The 17,259-nt window shown below is 41.0% G+C and overlaps 1 protein-coding gene across 1 annotated transcript in view; it reads left to right on the top strand.

Annotated features, from left to right (window-relative positions):
* Positions 1–16,178, top strand: part of TNRC6B (trinucleotide repeat containing 6B) — a 132,041-nt gene extending 115,863 nt beyond the window's left edge. Inside the window, exons 18-26 of the mRNA XM_018565764.1 lie at positions 583–736; positions 1,573–1,698; positions 3,777–3,950; positions 4,877–5,023; positions 6,076–6,159; positions 12,084–12,311; positions 14,025–14,095; positions 14,385–14,524; positions 15,644–16,178. Coding sequence (XP_018421266.1) covers positions 583–736; positions 1,573–1,698; positions 3,777–3,950; positions 4,877–5,023; positions 6,076–6,159; positions 12,084–12,311; positions 14,025–14,095; positions 14,385–14,524; positions 15,644–16,013 — 1,494 coding nt within the window. The 3' untranslated portion in view covers positions 16,014–16,178. The remainder of the gene's footprint in view (positions 1–582; positions 737–1,572; positions 1,699–3,776; positions 3,951–4,876; positions 5,024–6,075; positions 6,160–12,083; positions 12,312–14,024; positions 14,096–14,384; positions 14,525–15,643) is intronic.
* The last annotated feature ends 1,081 nt before the right edge of the window (positions 16,179–17,259 follow it).

Genomic DNA, 17,259 nt, shown 5'->3' with positions numbered 1-17,259 from the left:
TTTTACTTTATTTTCCTGTCCTTCGGTTGCTATGCTCACTTACCCCACTGAATCTTTGGAAGGAGCCATTGATTGCCGCCCAAGCAGGCCTTAAAATGTGGCTGCCTTGGTTAATTTCCATTATGGGAGATTAGCTCACAGAAAATGACGAGGAAAATGCATTTCTGGCAAGCAGAAGCAGGTATTTATGTGCTTGATGAAACTGTTCTTAGCCTAAAAAAATTAATGCACAAAATCTAAGGACGAGTAAGCTGCAATATATTACATTTTTGTTCTTGGGTTTAGTTACCCTTTAAGTAGTGTCAAATGATTTGTAGATATTTGCAGAGATTTCTAAGCATAATGGATGTGTTTTAAGGTTCATCATAGAAAAGAGAACATCCCTCTTTATATCCTGTCCCTCATAATGTCCTGTGCCTAGTGGAAAAATTTGTTGTCCGTTGGCTTTCATGATAATTCAGGCCATATCTCCCCAGCCTTTGCCATTCTGAATCCCGTAGTATCAGATTTGCCAAGTTTGATATCATTCATTTACATTATAATGCACACATTTGCTTGTTCTTCGTTTCATGTGTACAGCAGTTGGCACGAATGGTAAGTGCGCTCCAACAGCAACAGCAGAGGCAGCCAGGAATGAAGCACTCTCCCTCTCATCCAGCTGGTTCAAAGTCTCATCTGGATCCTGTGGGGATTTCTGACATGCAATCCAAGGGGCACATGCAAGGATATGGCTCTGGTTAGTATGGGTTCTCTGAGATTTGTTACATTAATAATGTAATTGATAATCCAAGGTTCTCATGTTTCATAAACTATTTTACATATATTTTGTGCTGTGACATTTATTAGAATTTGTACATTGCATTAGATTGAAGCTTTTTTTTTTTACTGGAATGTTTTGCCCTTCATGTGAGGCAATATTTCCTGTAAGTGTCTGGTTCATAGCATAGCTTGAATTGAATCACCCCTCAGCAGCTCCTCATAGACCATATGAGGCATGGTGCTGAGCAGCCTCTGACAGCCCAGGTAAGCCTCGGCCCTGACCAGCCGCTTGCAGCCCATGTGAGGCTTTGGCCCTGACCAACCACTCACAATCCTTGTGAAACTTGGCCCTGGCCAACCACTTGCAGCCTATGTGAGGCTTGGTCCTTGTCTTATGGTCTTACTGCTGGAGGATGCTTGCAACAGGCATGAGCACAACAGATGCGCACATGTGCCAATTTCCCCTTCTGACACTTTGTAAAGTTTTTTTTTTTTTTTGCGCTGACTCCCTCCCAGTCACCATCATCTTCCTCCCTACCTATTCTCCTAATGGGGCATGGTCAGCTCCTGCTCAGCCTCTCCTCCTATCTTTTGTTTACAGTTAGTCCTGCTGTACCTATTCACTTCTACCAGATCTATAATATGCCACTCTTCATAGTGAATGCAATAACACAAACTAATATAAACAGCAACAAGTGTTAATAAACCAACAGTCTTTTCCACTTTCGTGACATGTTAAGACCTGATAAACAAAAAGTCTTTCCCCCTTATGTATTTTTTTTATATCGCTGTTTTGTTAAATATTTCATTTAGGCTTTGGCTCCAGTGGAATGGATTATGGAAAGGAAGCTGGGGTAGAATCACGTTTCAAGCAGTGGACTTCAATGATGGATGGGTTGCCTTCCTCTGTCTCACAAGATGTCAGTCTGCATAAGAATGGTATGGTGGTACTTTCTGCAATACAATCTGATTGTGTGAATAGGAATGCTCTAAACGTACTTTAATTTTATGTGTATGTAAAGCACAAACTTTTTTTATTCGTAGTTTTGGATAGTGTGTGTAAGGGTTAGACCCTCTGTCAAATTCTATTGCTGTCTGTGTCCTCTGGAGAGATTGACCCCTCTATTTGTCCTTGGAGCAATTGTCACTGTGACAGAAAGTAATGTGAAATCCAAAATTTGTGAGTTGCCACCAGAGCAAGCCTGAAGGTAAATGATTTTATGGGGACAACTGTTCCGGTAACAATCGATTTCGATAGGGATTCCCTTTTGGGGGATTTTTTTTGTCATTTCTTTCATCTCCTGGACAGGAAGTAAAAAGATATCTCAACAGTGAGGCACATACAGTACAAAGATACAAAAGCAATTTGGCTTAACATGTACTTTAAATTTGAAGTGAGGGAAAGACCTCATGAATGTAGAACTCCCATATCTAATTCTATCTATCTAAATTTGTTTTGTTTTTTTGTTTTTGTTTTTTTGATGCCATGAAAACGAAGGTCTGCACTGGATGGACAGTTCTTTAGGTGATTATTTAAGGCAGTGTAAATTGTAGCATTACTGTCCCAACTTCAGCAAAGTGTCATGTAGTTATTTTGTGTGAAATTGTATTGGCCACATTTTCCTGATTTATAACTAGAGTGTACCTTGCATTTGGGATGCACTCTTTATTTGTGATTTTATCTTAGACAAAAACATAAAGGGGAATTAAGAAAGTGTGGTGTTGATGCACGTAAGAAAAATGCCTGGTTGCAGGAATAGTGTTGTTGTTTGTGCCAAATTCATGATCAAATTTCTTCATTTCTTGAAGAAAAGAACGTCTTTTATTGACGCATGTGCAAACTATCGCTTAACTGCAAGCTTGCACATGTGTCAATAAAAGATGTATTTTTCTTCATTTTTGGAGTGCCAGTTATCTGGTATCTATTATCTGGTACTGCACCATCCATCAGTCACAGCTACACCAGCGGGGAGAAGAGACTGATGTGCCTCTGCATTGCTCCACTGCCCCTGCAAACTTGGCATCCCGGCCAATCAGCATGGAGCCAGCTCCAGAGGCAATCAAGAAGCCAGGCAGCGTGTAATGAAGCCTGCTTCATGCTACTGGAAGTACCGACATCGGTGTTCAGTATCGGTGAGTACCAAAATATAAATAGCTGTACTCAATACCGAGAGAAAACTGCATCGGTGCATCCCTAATAATATATATATTTTGTATTTTTTTTGTCCAATTTCGATGTGTTATGTTAAAAATAAAACGTTAAATATATATAAATATCTATACATTATACTACCTAGGTTGTGCAGGGGTTGGTTATTTTATTACATTGGCTTTGAGTTTTAAAATTCACATTATTTTAAATACATGGAACTAATTAAAGTGTATAATATATAATACGGGCATTTAATAAAAAAATATATAACAAAGTGTGAAAAGTCATTTTAAGTTTCGGCCTGACAAATTGTGGTGCCGGAGGTGCATTGCGGTGCCGTTCATGTCAATGGATCCCAAATGCACCTCCCATCCGCAGTGTGATCGCCTGCACTGGAACGCGCGGTACTGCAATGTCCTGCGTTCCAGTGCATTTCGATTTTTGTTTGTAGCACTGCATTTTGGTATTTTATTTTAAATAAAAGGTGGGGGGGGGGGTTTAATCTGATTAATCGAAAAAATAATCCGCCAACTAATCGATTATGAAAATAATTGTTAGTTGCAGTCCTAGTTTTGTGTATAGACATTTGGTGTTTGTTGCTTTGTAGTAGTTTGCCAGTAGCAGAGTTATCAGGAAATAACCCAACAACTGATAGGCAATGTATGGGGATCATAGGGAAGAGAACATGGCTATACTTTTGACCAAAGTAATTTTATTTGTATTTATTAATTTTATTTTCTTGGTTTACCTTTTTTTTAATAACTAGCGAAATAATGGATACGTGTACAAATCACTTACTTATTAAACCTAAAGGTTCACTACATAAATGTTTAGATCATATTTTCCTTTATCTCTATGCCTACAGGCTCTATTGCTCCCCCTGCAAAGAATCGTGGTGGCTCCCCATACAACCAGTATGAAATGATGTCTGGAGAGTCTGTAGGATTGCATGGAGGGCCAACTGCTGAGAGTTGGCTACCTGCCAAATCCCCTCCTAGTAAAATGGGAAACAAATCCATTAATACCAGCTGGCCTCCAGGTGAGTCCTACTCGCCATCAACACATTTTTTTTTTAAATCTTTTGTTTTTATTTTTTCTTTCATGTGTTAGAACTACTTTTTTCTAATGCACCGCAACACATGGTATTGCAGTGTGTGCGTTGAGCTTTGTTGCCACACACGGCGGCGGGGAGATGTGTTGGGGTGCCTTTCAAGTGAATGGCAACACATGCTAGGTGTGTTGTGGAATAGTGTGCGTTGATCGCAGAGAAACAGATGTGAATGGGCCCTTAATCTTAAAAAAAAAAATACTATGTTAAAATAATTTTCACCAAGTGTTGGATACGGTTAAGGAGTGTTGTGATTTCAATCATCTTTTATTGCTGTGCGTTTCCCTATTAAGGTAATTTTCCTTTCTTTTTCTTTGAGTTTGTGTCCTGGTATCATTAAAGAAAGTGTTTGCAGGCAGCCAAAAAAAAACCTTCCGGAGTTCTTACCCTTCCCCACTCTAACTGCATTATGTGATGGCATATGTTATTTGTACAGAATCGTGAACACAACGCTATGGTGTAAGCGGAGCCCTGGGGAAAAGAAACAGACCAAAATAAGATTGGCTAACCTTCTATCTTTACCCTTAATGAATCAGACTGATTGTGTCTGTTACTTTCTGGGCACTGTCATGTCAAGCCAGCAGTGATGCTATATGGTGGCTGGGCATTTCAGCAAATGCATCTTGGCAATCAATCCAGCAGCTGTTGTCTTCGCTCTAGTTTTGTGCATGGTTTTAAGTCTGAAATATTTTCCCACTTTTATGGAAAATTGTATAGCTATGACAAGCACATTTTTTTAGCACTTTAAAGAGCATTAAAAAGTTGTATATTCCATTTTTTTCTATTACTTTTAATAATGGATACTGATAGCTTAACATATTGACCCTATGTTTACCTTTCCAATGTTTCCTCGGTAGAGTTTCAGCCTGGTGTGCCATGGAAAGGAATTCAGAACATTGACCCAGAATCCGACCCTTATGCTACCCCTGGCAGTGTGCTAGGGGGTCCAGCCCCATCTCCCATCGTAGATACTGACCACCAGCTACTGCAGGACACCCCTACAGGTTTGTTATTTTAATCATGCTGCATTTTTATGTATGTAATAGATGTGACTGACAAAACCAAAAAGTATTCTGGGATGTTTTAAAGGACAACTTGTACCTTCGGTACAAGCTATCATTTAAGGCATGCACTGCTCTAAATGCAGCCTGCCTGGCCCGATTCTTGCCTTCATTCCTGTTCCAGCAGCTTTCACTGTGCAGCCTTGTCTGCAGCCTCACAGGCTTTCTTACGAAAGCTTCCCCACTGGGTTCTCTTCACACTGTGCATGCACACCAATGTATTCCCATGGGCAACCATATTAAAGGCAACCTCTAGCGGTACTGTAGATTCCATGTCCAGATTTTCTTACCTTTTACCCTGTTATCCTGAGAATGCCATATGAGAAAGAAGAAATTGTGACATCCTAGGTTTTATTCACTGTGCATCGTAGACAATATCTGATATCTTTGTAAGCCAAGTTGCAGTTTGCTGTTGACACAATTCTGAAACTTTTTAAGTAACCCCTTTAATTACTCGTCTTAGTTGTACCATGTACTATAGTCGTTTGAATACTTCTTGTTTACTGTACATTCTAATATACTTGAAACAATAAAAAATGACTTTACCTAGTTTCGTAAAAGGTTAAGTGCAGGTTCACACCATTTTCCGGACCAGATCTGGTTCGTAAAATGGTGTGAACCTGCCCGCAGTTCCGGTGCATTCAAGACCAGACAAAATGAGACATGCAGTATTTTTCTGGTCTGGAACGGACTGCGCTGGTGTGAACAGAGGCTATAAATAGCACAGGGATACATTAGGATGCATTTTTGGTCCGGAAACAATCTGGTCTGGTCTGGAAATGATCTGGATATGGTGTGAATGGGCCCTTAGACCCGTTTTACTGATTTGATGAATCCCCACTAGAGCGCAATATAACACATAGTTACAGTATCACTTTATCTCAGTGATTTATCACTAGAACATTCAGGGTGGACATTTAAAACGTCTGGGGTCCCTTAATGTTACAGATTTCTTTGCTAGTAACAAAATAACTTTCTGGTTTCATTGTTTTTAGGGTCCAATTCTTCCCTCAACACCTCGCTGCCTTCACCTGGTGCCTGGCCCTACAGTGCCTCTGAGAATATCCACAGCACTTCAGGTAATTTCGTTTTAGCCATTTGAAATGCGGATGTTCTGCACATGGAAAACATAAGAGGTTTTTGACCATCTTTATTGTGTCCTAGAAAATCATTAGAAATGGCTGAGACTGCAAGATTTCATCTTCTTGCTTGTGGTGGCCTTCATTCAGACTGCCTTCTAAGAAACATTGTCATTCATACGGATCAGTCTTCCATATCTATGCCACTTTTCTTCGTTCTGTGTCATGTTGATAAACTAGGATCCAATGTAGGCTAAAGGCTATTTCCACCCAACAATGATAACTATTGATAGTTTTGGCGTAAATTCTCTGTTATTAAACAAATCATAGTCCAAACCTGGTGTACTACCCTACCTTTCTCGCATTTTAGAGAGTGGAGACGCAACAGTAACCTTTCTATCTGACCACTGTCATTTCAACAATAAAGGCTCTTTAAAGTGTATGCCCAGCCAAAATTGTTTTCCTAGTTGTGGATAGAGTTGGGAAGCATTACTGCAAGAGTAGTAAACATGTGAAAATCTAAAGATTATTTTAAATGGAAGAAAAAATCTAACCCAAAAAAACACAGGCATAAAAGATCCTCCTCTTATGCACACGGTCAACATCCCAGTCAGCAAATATTCAAGCCTGAATAGCATTGAAAGCCAGATAGAGGTTCTAATCTTAGCTACTCGATCCAAAACTAAAACTAAAAGCAAAATGATGATGATGGGGGGGGGTTTAAGGAAGTTCCCCTTAATTTAGGCATAGGATGAAGGACACTTTGCCAGTGGACTGCATTGGCATTTGTTGCAACTGTAGGAAATCCCACTGCGATTGGGCAGGTCTTAGTAAATGACATAATCCCATTTGTGCAGAGTACCTTTTGTAATAAGACATCTCAAGTTTAATAATCATTCTGTTGTTTCACTGATGCTGTATCCCACTTTCATCTTTGCTTCCTTCTGTCTTCCTCCTTGCTCTGTGTCCTCTGTTTGAATCACAGGATCCCCTGGCGCAAAGGCAGTACCTGCCAGAGCAAAGATTAAGACAGAAGAGCATAAACATGCTACTAAATACTGCAAGGTATAATGCCGCCACCGATCTTTATAGTAAAGAGAAATTGTCCTCTGTTCCTCGCTGTGCTTAGTGCTTCCTGCTGCATCACTACAGGACACAGTAGTAATATAGGGGTTGGTGGGTAGAACTACTGAGCAAAAGAAGAGGACCAGATCTCTAACACACCTGGAAGTGTCAGTTTCTGACGTTTCAGAGGGTGATTTCTGGGGATGCACCGATACAGATACTAATATCGGTGCCGATACCAAGTATTTGGGCAAGTACTCATACTCGCTCAAATGCTTAGATACTTACCTCCGATACCGTAACGTCCAGGCAGAGAGAGAGAGAGAGTTCCTCTGACCGGCAATGCCGTGAGGAAACATGGAGTCTGCTTTCTGGCCAATCAGGACAGTGGTAATGACTCGTCGCCTGGCTTCCTGATTGGCTGAAAAGCCCGTCTCCATGCTAATTTGCTGGGAAGCTGGCTTCACGGCCATTCAGCATGGAGCCGGCTTCCCGGGCAATCAAGAAGCCCGGGCGGTGGGTAATGGCGCCACCCATCTTCCTGATTGCCCAGGAAGCTGTCTCCATGCTAGGGAAAACCGGTATCGGTGCATGCCTGGTGATTTCTCTAGAGATCGGCGGTGGCTTTATAGTTTTTTGTCACATGTATACTTTGGTCTCATGTATTCCACTTTGTACCTCAGTGTGCTCTATTTGTGTCAAGGGATCATATAATGCGAACGAGGAACCCAGAGCAAGAATTCTTCACTACTGCAGAGTTTAGTGGAGCAGGAGAGGTGACAATTTACAATGTTCTTTGCAGGGGCAGCTTTATTTATCAATCAGTTTTAGTGACAGATTTGCTTTAAAGAAGGACTCTGGGCAAAAATTGTCTTAGCCCTTGCAGTGGGACTACCCCCGCACTGCAAGGATTAAGTGCCCGTTTTGGTCTATGTGCAGGTGTTAAAGACCTGTCTCCTCCTCTGCTGTAGTGATGGTATGTCCCTCTGTGTCCTCACTTCCTATACACACTGTATAGAAGATGAAGACTCAAGGATCCTTAGACCGCTGGAGTGGAGGGGGAGAAAAGCTGGAAGGAACCCGTCCAGCAGCCAGATGGCTCCAAGGTTTGGGTGAGTATAACTTGGTTTTTTTGGGGGGGGGTTTTGCATCTAGACCAAAATGAGCTACACCCGCAAGTGTTAAAGTGTTGCCCAGAGTTCTTCTTTAACTTTCAAAGTATTTTATTAATTTTCCAAAGTACAATAAAATAGCACATGATGCACAATCATCATCAGCATACAATTGCATTACAGTTTCTTCCACATTAGCATAATCAAGTAGTAGGAGGGGATCACTAGAGGCCATACACACAATATATAATAGTTCTGTACAACAGAACATATCTATCCACCTATTCTTGCCAATTTATCCCCCATCACTAAAATCAAAAATCAGAACAGTCTGAGAGGAATATCTGGCCTAGGGATCCGCCTATGTCTGCAGCAAAAATTTGTTATGATCTCCTCCATATCTATATCAATAGAAGACTTTCTGTCCAGCATCTATGTACAAAACGGCTTTAGAGCATAAAGCTGGTTCCAAAAAGGTCTCAATTTGGGGCATTACCACAATATGTGATATATCGTGCCCGAGTGTGCACATCCCCTAAAACAATGAGGAGAAACCTCTGGGTATATTCTCGCTAGTCTGGCAGGGACCATATACCACATTGCCTGCTTGATAGCTTGTTTAATTTCCAGTGCTGAGATGGGTGCTTCCATAATCATGGAATGATCCAATGACAGGGGTGGAAGGTGAACCTCACTAAGAAATGATCTCAATGAATGAGATGAGACTGGAGTGTTATCCTGATAAAGTTTAGTGACAAACAAGTGAAATTCCTGAACAGTTGCTGGATGTATGCAGAGGTACATCGAATTTTAGGGAACGTGTAAACTCTAGGTTTAGGGGATAGTTTAGTGGCTAAGAGGGTACCAATTTTGTATTTATGGACATAATATTTGTTATCTGACCATCGAAGACTTTTTTCCGCCAGAGTTCTTCTTTAAAAGGTCATATCAAACTGGGTTAATATAGGCTACTGTGTTTTGTACATAGTAATTACTCTTTGTAAAACACCAGGTATGTTATTGTGTGGACTGACACAATTACCGGGACATGCAATCCCTTCAATAAAAAAAAAATCCTGCTGCGTCCCCCCCTCCCCATTAACTCAGTTGAATAATTGAATGGAGTAATTCACTACATAAATACATGTACGTGTGTTTGCACGTGCTAAAATGCATCTTAGATGAAGTTGTCTTTACTGAATAAGCCTGGTGGAGCTTTCCAGTATGTGGAGGAGAATTTATGTTGTTTTCTAAAGAATATGCTAGACCAAGGTAGTGACGAAAAAAGACCAGAACTATGGTATTGATGTGGTGCTTAAAGTGTACATCAACCAATCAAGAAAAACTCATGTAAGGTTTCACGTGTTAATGTCATTTCATTTAAAAAGTCATTTTGAATTATTTTAAATCTAAAGCTTCCATTAACCACATCAACTCGGCCTATACATCACCATTGGACCAGAGCAAGTTTAACATTTCTGCAGATAACAAAGTGATACATGTGTTGATGTGGTGGATTTTTTGTTTTGTTTTTAGAACAAACATGTCTTCCCTTTTGGTGACATTGTCTTAAAAAATATTTTTATTTTATTTGATGTAATCAATAGACAAAAAGTAATAAAACTAAAAACGCACCTTTCCTACTTTGATCACGTTTTTGTTTTTTTTAAGTGTGTCACTGTAGAAAATGATACATTTTGTTCTATGAAATTACTGTAAAATTATAATCCCGGTACAAAAGATTGCAAAGTTGTTTGACCAAAAAAAAAAGCAGTTTTATTAATTTGTAAAGTAAGAGTCAGGAATTGCTGGCATGTGCGAGGAGGGGAAGTGGTAGAGGGACAGAAGGCCAGGACTTGCTACACTTGTCCTATGTACTTTGAAGACATTATTTTGGATTTGTGTAGTATGTCCAACGTCCACAACTGGTTAAATAATATCTAGTGACCCTGCCATGAGGCTAGGTTCACAACTAGGCGACGCCTCACCGCTCGGCGATTCTTCGCGGATTGCCGCGCGGTCAGGAGTTGCCAAGGTGTGAACCAATCGCGTTGTGGGTGCCATTATTCTCTAATGGCACCCCAGTCGCGCCGGGTGGAACGCTCGCAGCTAAAACAGCTGTGCATCGCCAAAAAAAGGTACTTGTACCTTTTTTTTCTGCGATTGCCGCGCGGATGGTACCACATTGAAATCAATGGGTCCGCATGGCAATCGCTGCCTGCATTGTGCAGGACTGCACGATACGGGGGCGCGCATCCCGGGTGTCGTGCAGGTGTGAACCTAGCCTCAAGGTCTTTGTTCAGGCACTTCTGCTACAGGGCGGTCACCCGGTTTCCCATTTGTGCTACTGCATTCTCACACAGACTTCCAATGCAGACTACAAGTGACCATTTATAACCTATTGCACTGGCAAGGCCTACTAATGTTACCATTAGGAAACCTGCCCTTAAAATGCATTACAGCCTTTGCAGGGGTGCATGCATGTGGACAGCAAATGGCTACAAATTGGCTAAGGTAGATCATCAGCAAAGCAAGATAACAAAGGATTACAAAAAAATGGTGAAAACAAAGGCTTTTTATCTTTAATCCCAGTTGTTTGATACACAGTACTTTAGCAAACTACTCCCTTAGAGTTTACATTTACCTTTAAAACTATACTGTCATGAGAAAAATATAGGGCCTGGCGTACTCTTAAAAATGGTACTTGCCTTGGCTGTGATACTGAGCATCTGGCTTAAACACGTTGTGGTTAATTCACAAAGGGAAACGTTATTTGCGCTTTCAGTTCATTTATTCCTCTCCTTATTTTTCGTTTGAAAACATGGTATTCACAAAAGTCCCAATTGTTTTTTAGCAGGCTCGTTAAGGCTTCTGACTGAAGCATCAGTGAGTTGTTATTTCTATGTGTTCAATGTTATTTTAGCAAATGAAGCGTTATTTTTACGTCTTGAATCATAGAATTAACGTTTAAGGTGTTAAAATCCGTTTGACTGATGCATTCTGGGACCAGAAGGGGTAGGCGAACAGTGCCTACAAATGACAAACAGTATTTTCAAGACTGCACTGCTGTATGTAAACAACTTTAGTAAAACTGTTGAAGTTTACATGTTTATGAAAATACAGCCCCACTCCAAAAAAAAACAATAAAATATTTTTTTTCAATCTAATAAAAAACAAACAAATGGTTCCATCTTCCAAAAACTGCACAAAAGAGGCTTCACTACCAAAAGTTATCAATTCACCTCATAAATCTCCCTCTCAGAGCAGAAAATTCCTCCTGAAAACTGTTATAACACTCTGAAGGAGGTGCTTATGTAACAATTTATATAACGGTTGATAAATGGCCCAAAAAGATCTTAGAATTGCACATCTGTACATATTTAACAATTAGGCTTGTTAAAATAAGAGCTGAGACGTCAATTGGTGGATATTCCAAATGTTAAATCGTTTAGTGAATTGCACAAGCTTAAATATCGTGTGAAATCTATTAAATAACAAGTGAAATCAGGAACAAAAGCTTTGTGAATTGACCCCTTTGATTCACTGACTTAAAACAAGTGTAAAGACCAGTAAAGTCAGAGAAAAGTGCAGACTCTTTACCTGTGTGGCTGTTCCAAGTCAGGGGCTTATAATAAAGCAGAGGAACAGCTTGGCAGTCAGTCAACTAGTTTGAGGTCACCAATGCCAGCCTCCATATTCCCCTCATGACCGGTTTCCTTTAATTTTTTTTTCCAACAGCACTCTCAGCAAAGTTTGGGGACTATAAATCCACCTGGTCACCAGACCCCATTGGACATAACCCGTCACATCACTCAAACAAGATGTGGAAAAACCAGATGTCCAGGAATAGCCCTGGGCTGCCTCGCCCCCCTCCAGGGCTCACAAACAACCCCAAAGCCACCAACTCTCCATGGAACAGCACAGCCCCTCGCTCTGTAAGAGGATGGGGTGGTCAGGACTCACGAATAACATCTGGTAAGTTGATAAAGACTTGTGTGGTAGGACTACATGTTTCTTGCCATATTTGTAGTCATTGCTCATCAGCTTGTGATAACTTGTACCTAGGAATAAGCAGAACTAGTAACATTAACCAGTTGACATCCGCGGTGTTAAACCCCCTTCCCATCCAGGCCATTTTTCAGTATTCAGCGCTGCGGTACTTTGACTGACATTTATTCCGTCATGCAGCGCTGTACTGAAATGAATTGTATACCCTTTTTTGAGGACAGATAGAGCTTTCATTTGGTGGTATTTATTCACCACTGGGGGTTTTATTTTTTTACTATATTAAGGAAAAATCACAGAAATAAAAAAAAAAACAGTTTCCCCTATATTAAATGATAAAACATTTATTATTACCCAATTTTTTGGTAAAATATAAAAGACGGGGTCACGTCGGGTAAAAAGACACCAAAAATGTCAAGCCTTAAAATTGCGTGCGCGCGCAAAACCTCAAAAAACGATAATACCCAAAATTGGCCATAGGCGACGCTTTAAAAGCTGTTACCGCTCATCAGTTTAGTGTTATCAGTGATTGATGGCCCTAAAATGATTGCTCTCACTGCGACGTTCGCGGCGATATGTAACATGTGTAGCGCAATTGTAATTTTTGCGCGCTAGGGCACTGGACGCGTATTTACGTTTATAGGCGCGTAAACGTGGGGGTGGGGGAGTTAAACATTTTGGGGGGTTTTTTCCCCTTTTTTTTTATCTGACTTTTATTTTATTTTACTTTTTTATATGTGACTTTTATTTATTTTTATTTATATTAATTTTTTTGCACTTATTGTTATTGCTATTATATAGGGGGATAACAATCCCCTAATATAATAGCAAAGGCACACTGACAGGTCCTCTTTATGGAGATATTAGGGGTCTCTAGGACCCCTAATATCACCTGTGGACCCCAAAAGAAGCTGATGAAGCAGAGATCTGCTTTATCAGCTTCTTCTCTCTGGCAATAGCAGCCAGATGACTGACAGGTGAATGCGGAAGTGATGTAATACACATCACTTCTGCATTCACAGCCCGGACGGGGATCAGCAAGGAGCATCAGCGGACGCAAACATCAGCGGACGGGGATCAGCGGACGCAAACGAGCACATATAGGCGATCGGCGGGCTATGGACTCGCTGATCGCCTATATGTGAAACACCCGGTACCGGGTGTTCGCATTGGACGGGTCTTTTCTGCCCGTGCGTGCCCGCTAGGGGGCGCGCGCGAGCAGAAAAAAAATGCCGTCTGGCGACGGCAACCCGCGATTGCGACAGTGCCGTCCGTCCGTTTTTCTACGGGCGGACGGCAACTGGTTAAAGATAGACCCATCTGTCTTCATATAACCATAAAAGGCCTGAGTTTTGTAAGCAGTGTCTACCATATGAAAATGGCTAGCGATAGTATGTTCCTTTCTTATTCTCAGAGGTGAAGCACTTGTAATTGCAACCAGATTTTCTTAGTGTAAGTGGGCATGGTTCCATGATCCTTTTACTGGTGAATTAGGGTGGATAATATTAACACAGACACTCCAGAGTCAAACATCAGTAACATTGCAAGTATCAGTGCTGCAGCTGTCAAATTACAGGTCTAGTATCATTGTTTATTTTACAGTGTATCAATGCAATTGTTTTGGATTTGGATATCTGTCTGGTTTTGAAAGAAGTACTGATTTAACAAGTAATCTATTTATAGGATCTACCTGGAGTGATGGCAGTTCTGTGCGTCCAAGTTACTGGCTGATCCTTCTTAATCTTACACCACAGGTAACTGCAGATGTTTTGTTTAAAGTCTGTTCAGGAATAAGAAGTCATTGAGGGAAATTTAACAAAACTGGAGCGGACAGAATCGAGAGCAGTTGCCGTGGCAACCAACCAATCAGCTTCTAGCTATCATTTTCACAGCTTAACTGATCAAACTGAAGAGAGAAGTTGATTGGTTACCATGGGCAACTGCTTCAGATTCTGTCTGCTCCCGTTTTGACAAATCCCCCCCATTGGGTGTTTCCAGAGCCGTTAAATGATTATGCTTTTGTGATGCCTTGTTTTTTTCTAGATTGACGGTTCCACCCTCCGGACGATCTGCATGCAGCATGGCCCTCTGCTGACATTCCATCTCAACCTCACCCAGGGCACAGCTCTCATCCGATACAGCACCAAACAGGAGGCAGCCAAGGCCCAGAACGCCCTGCACATGTAAGTCCGTAGGACTTGTTAATTGGTAATGGGAAAGGAATACTTATATATATATATATGTTTTCTTTATATTTTTCATAACTTGGAATTGGTGGAGGTCTGTGCATCTTTCCGTAACTTTTTAACAGGCTAACTGCTTTGCTGAAAAATGTCTGTTTACAGGACTGAATATCTGAATCAGCCTATATGCAATAATTTGTACAGTCTCCATTAGGTTTACTATCAGAATGTAATATGTCCGGCCTTTTCCTTTGAATTCCTCCCAACAAATAGTGGGCTTTCTGGCACATGACTGTTCCTGGGCACCCCTGTTCTCCACCCTTATAGATATATATCTGCAGTGTGAGATCATCTAAGGTACTGCTGCTTCTCACTGCTGACCATATGAGACTTGGGAGTGAGATTTGGTGTCATTACTGTGTTGCTCACTGTTCTCCTGAGCACTTGCTTAGGATGAAAGGAGCGAAAGCTGCACTTGTAGACCCTCAGTGCATGCTTCTGTCTACTGCTTCATTCATTCTGTAGATTTGTGTTTTCTCCACTTCTGCTACTGCTTCTTGATCAATACCCTACCAGTCATAGATCACCAGACAGTACTGACATAAGGAAGGAAACCCCTGCACTATAAAAATTGTTGCCCCAACACAGACAGTGTGGAACAATGCATGGCAAGCCAGTATAAGGACCGACTTTTACATTCTTTGTTCTCCGGTTGCCATTGTTGAGCACAGCTTCCACAGTACAAGACTTCTGTAACTTTAAAGTATATATGAAGCCAAAACTTTTTATGGTTATGTGTGGAGTAGGGGAAGATTAAGAAACACCTGTCAGCTTTTTAATTTTTTTTAAATGTGTCCCTTGTGGGGGTGATTTGCTTTCACTCCCTGTCCAATAGACACAACAGAAAGTTAAAGGAAGTCAGGGAATCCCCCCTTGGACATTTGTTATCTGAATAAGTGTCTCCATTGAAAGATTTCCCACCTATCCCTATTCTGGTCACAACTCAATGTTTTGGATTTTCCCTCACAAATTGTGTTTTTAATTTTTTTTAACTATATAACTATTTATAAATATTAATATTTTTTTTCTTTGTTTTCCTTGTCCATTCCTCCATTGTAGGTGCGTCCTGGGTAATACGACCATCCTGGCGGAATTTGCAACGGATGAAGAGGTGAGCCGTTATCTTGCACAAGCTCAACCACCAACACCTTCTGCTCCTGGCGCAGGCTGGCAGCCATTGGAAGTGGGACAGAACCATCAGGCTGAATCGGTAGGGCCAGCCCTAAACCTTTTCGGAGGGACCACTGGGCTGGGACAGTGGAGCAGTGGTGGCGGTGGTAGTGACCTGCCAGGCGTGTCTCTTTGGGGTACTCCAAGCTACACATCCAGCCTGTGGGGGGTGCCCAACACGGAGGACGCCCACCGGATGGGCAGCCCTGCTCCTTTGCTACCCGGTGATCTTTTGGGAGGAGGGACCGACTCAATATGAACTTTGAACTTTCAACTCTGACCTCGTGACCTTTCAGAGCAGCAGCACTAACTTGACCTTTTTTGTGTGTTTTTTTTTTTTTTTTTTTTCAAACTTGCAATAAATACATTTTAACTAAAAAGAGAAAAAAAGAAAACCGATAGTTAAATCAGGTGGGTGCAAGTTAAGACTTCGATCGCTAATGTTACAAAAACCTGCGGTTGCTTTCAAGGTGGTTGCATTTTTTCTCTTTTTTTGTTTTGTTTTTTTACCTTTTACATTTTTCTTTTTTGTGCTTGCGAATTCCTTCCTCCCCCAATTGGAGATCAGAAGAAATGGGGGAAGGAGGGATCCTGAAAACATGGGTCTGGGGGGAGGGAGATGTAGAAAAATGAAAGAAAAACAAAAAATGGACTAAAAACACATATCAGTCTTGAAATACTTGAATAATGAAAGCCAATGTTGAAAGACAATGTGAATTCACAAAACCTACCATTTAAGAGTCATTTTGTGCTGGGAGGGGTAGGGAGCGCAGAGTGGTTTGTTTTTTTCTTGTTCGTTTGTTTTTGTTTTTTAAACCATGGCATTTTGGGACTGCTGAAAGCAAATTAAGTTGGTGCAAAAAGTTATTACTGAAAATGCAGGAAGGAGGGGTATTAAAAAACATGTTTGCTGCCAGAGTGGACTGCAACATGTTGCACATTATAACTTTGATGTTCACAGTAGGAGCAAAATGTTTTAGCCATTCACACAGCTGTTTGTATTCAGGGTAAGTGAATGGGAATACTTCTCTAACCTGCATTTATCTAACATTTCAAGGCAAGATGTGGCAGCACAGCTCCTGTTTTCTTTTCCAGCTTCATGTGGAGGGGAAAGATGTTGAAGTGGCTAACAAAGAATAATCCAGTTCTATCATACATTCTATATTGGCGGTCTGGCCACTTCACAATATTGACTGTGTGATTTACACCTACACAAACTTAATGTTACTATCCACGATTATGCTTATGGCGGTTTACAGCTGTCTACAGACAATGCTTTTGAGGATGTACAAGTCAGTGAGTTGGCAGATCATTTCCAAACGCATACCCTCCCCACCACTTGTTAGTTTTTGTTTTTCTGATAAAGCCCTTTTTTTGTTACTTTGTTCCTCTGACTATTGCATATGACAGTGCATTAAATCAGCAGGATCTCAATGTCGTCTTTGCTGCCAGAGAGGCCTATAATTATGTAACGGAAGGGTTAATGTCCAGTACAAAAGTCTGAG

Source organism: Nanorana parkeri, unplaced genomic scaffold (genome assembly GCF_000935625.1).
Source record: "Nanorana parkeri isolate BGI_ZX_2015 unplaced genomic scaffold, ASM93562v1 scaffold885, whole genome shotgun sequence".
Taxonomy (NCBI): domain Eukaryota; kingdom Metazoa; phylum Chordata; class Amphibia; order Anura; family Dicroglossidae; genus Nanorana; species Nanorana parkeri.
This window is presented reverse-complemented; position numbering and strand designations above follow the sequence as displayed.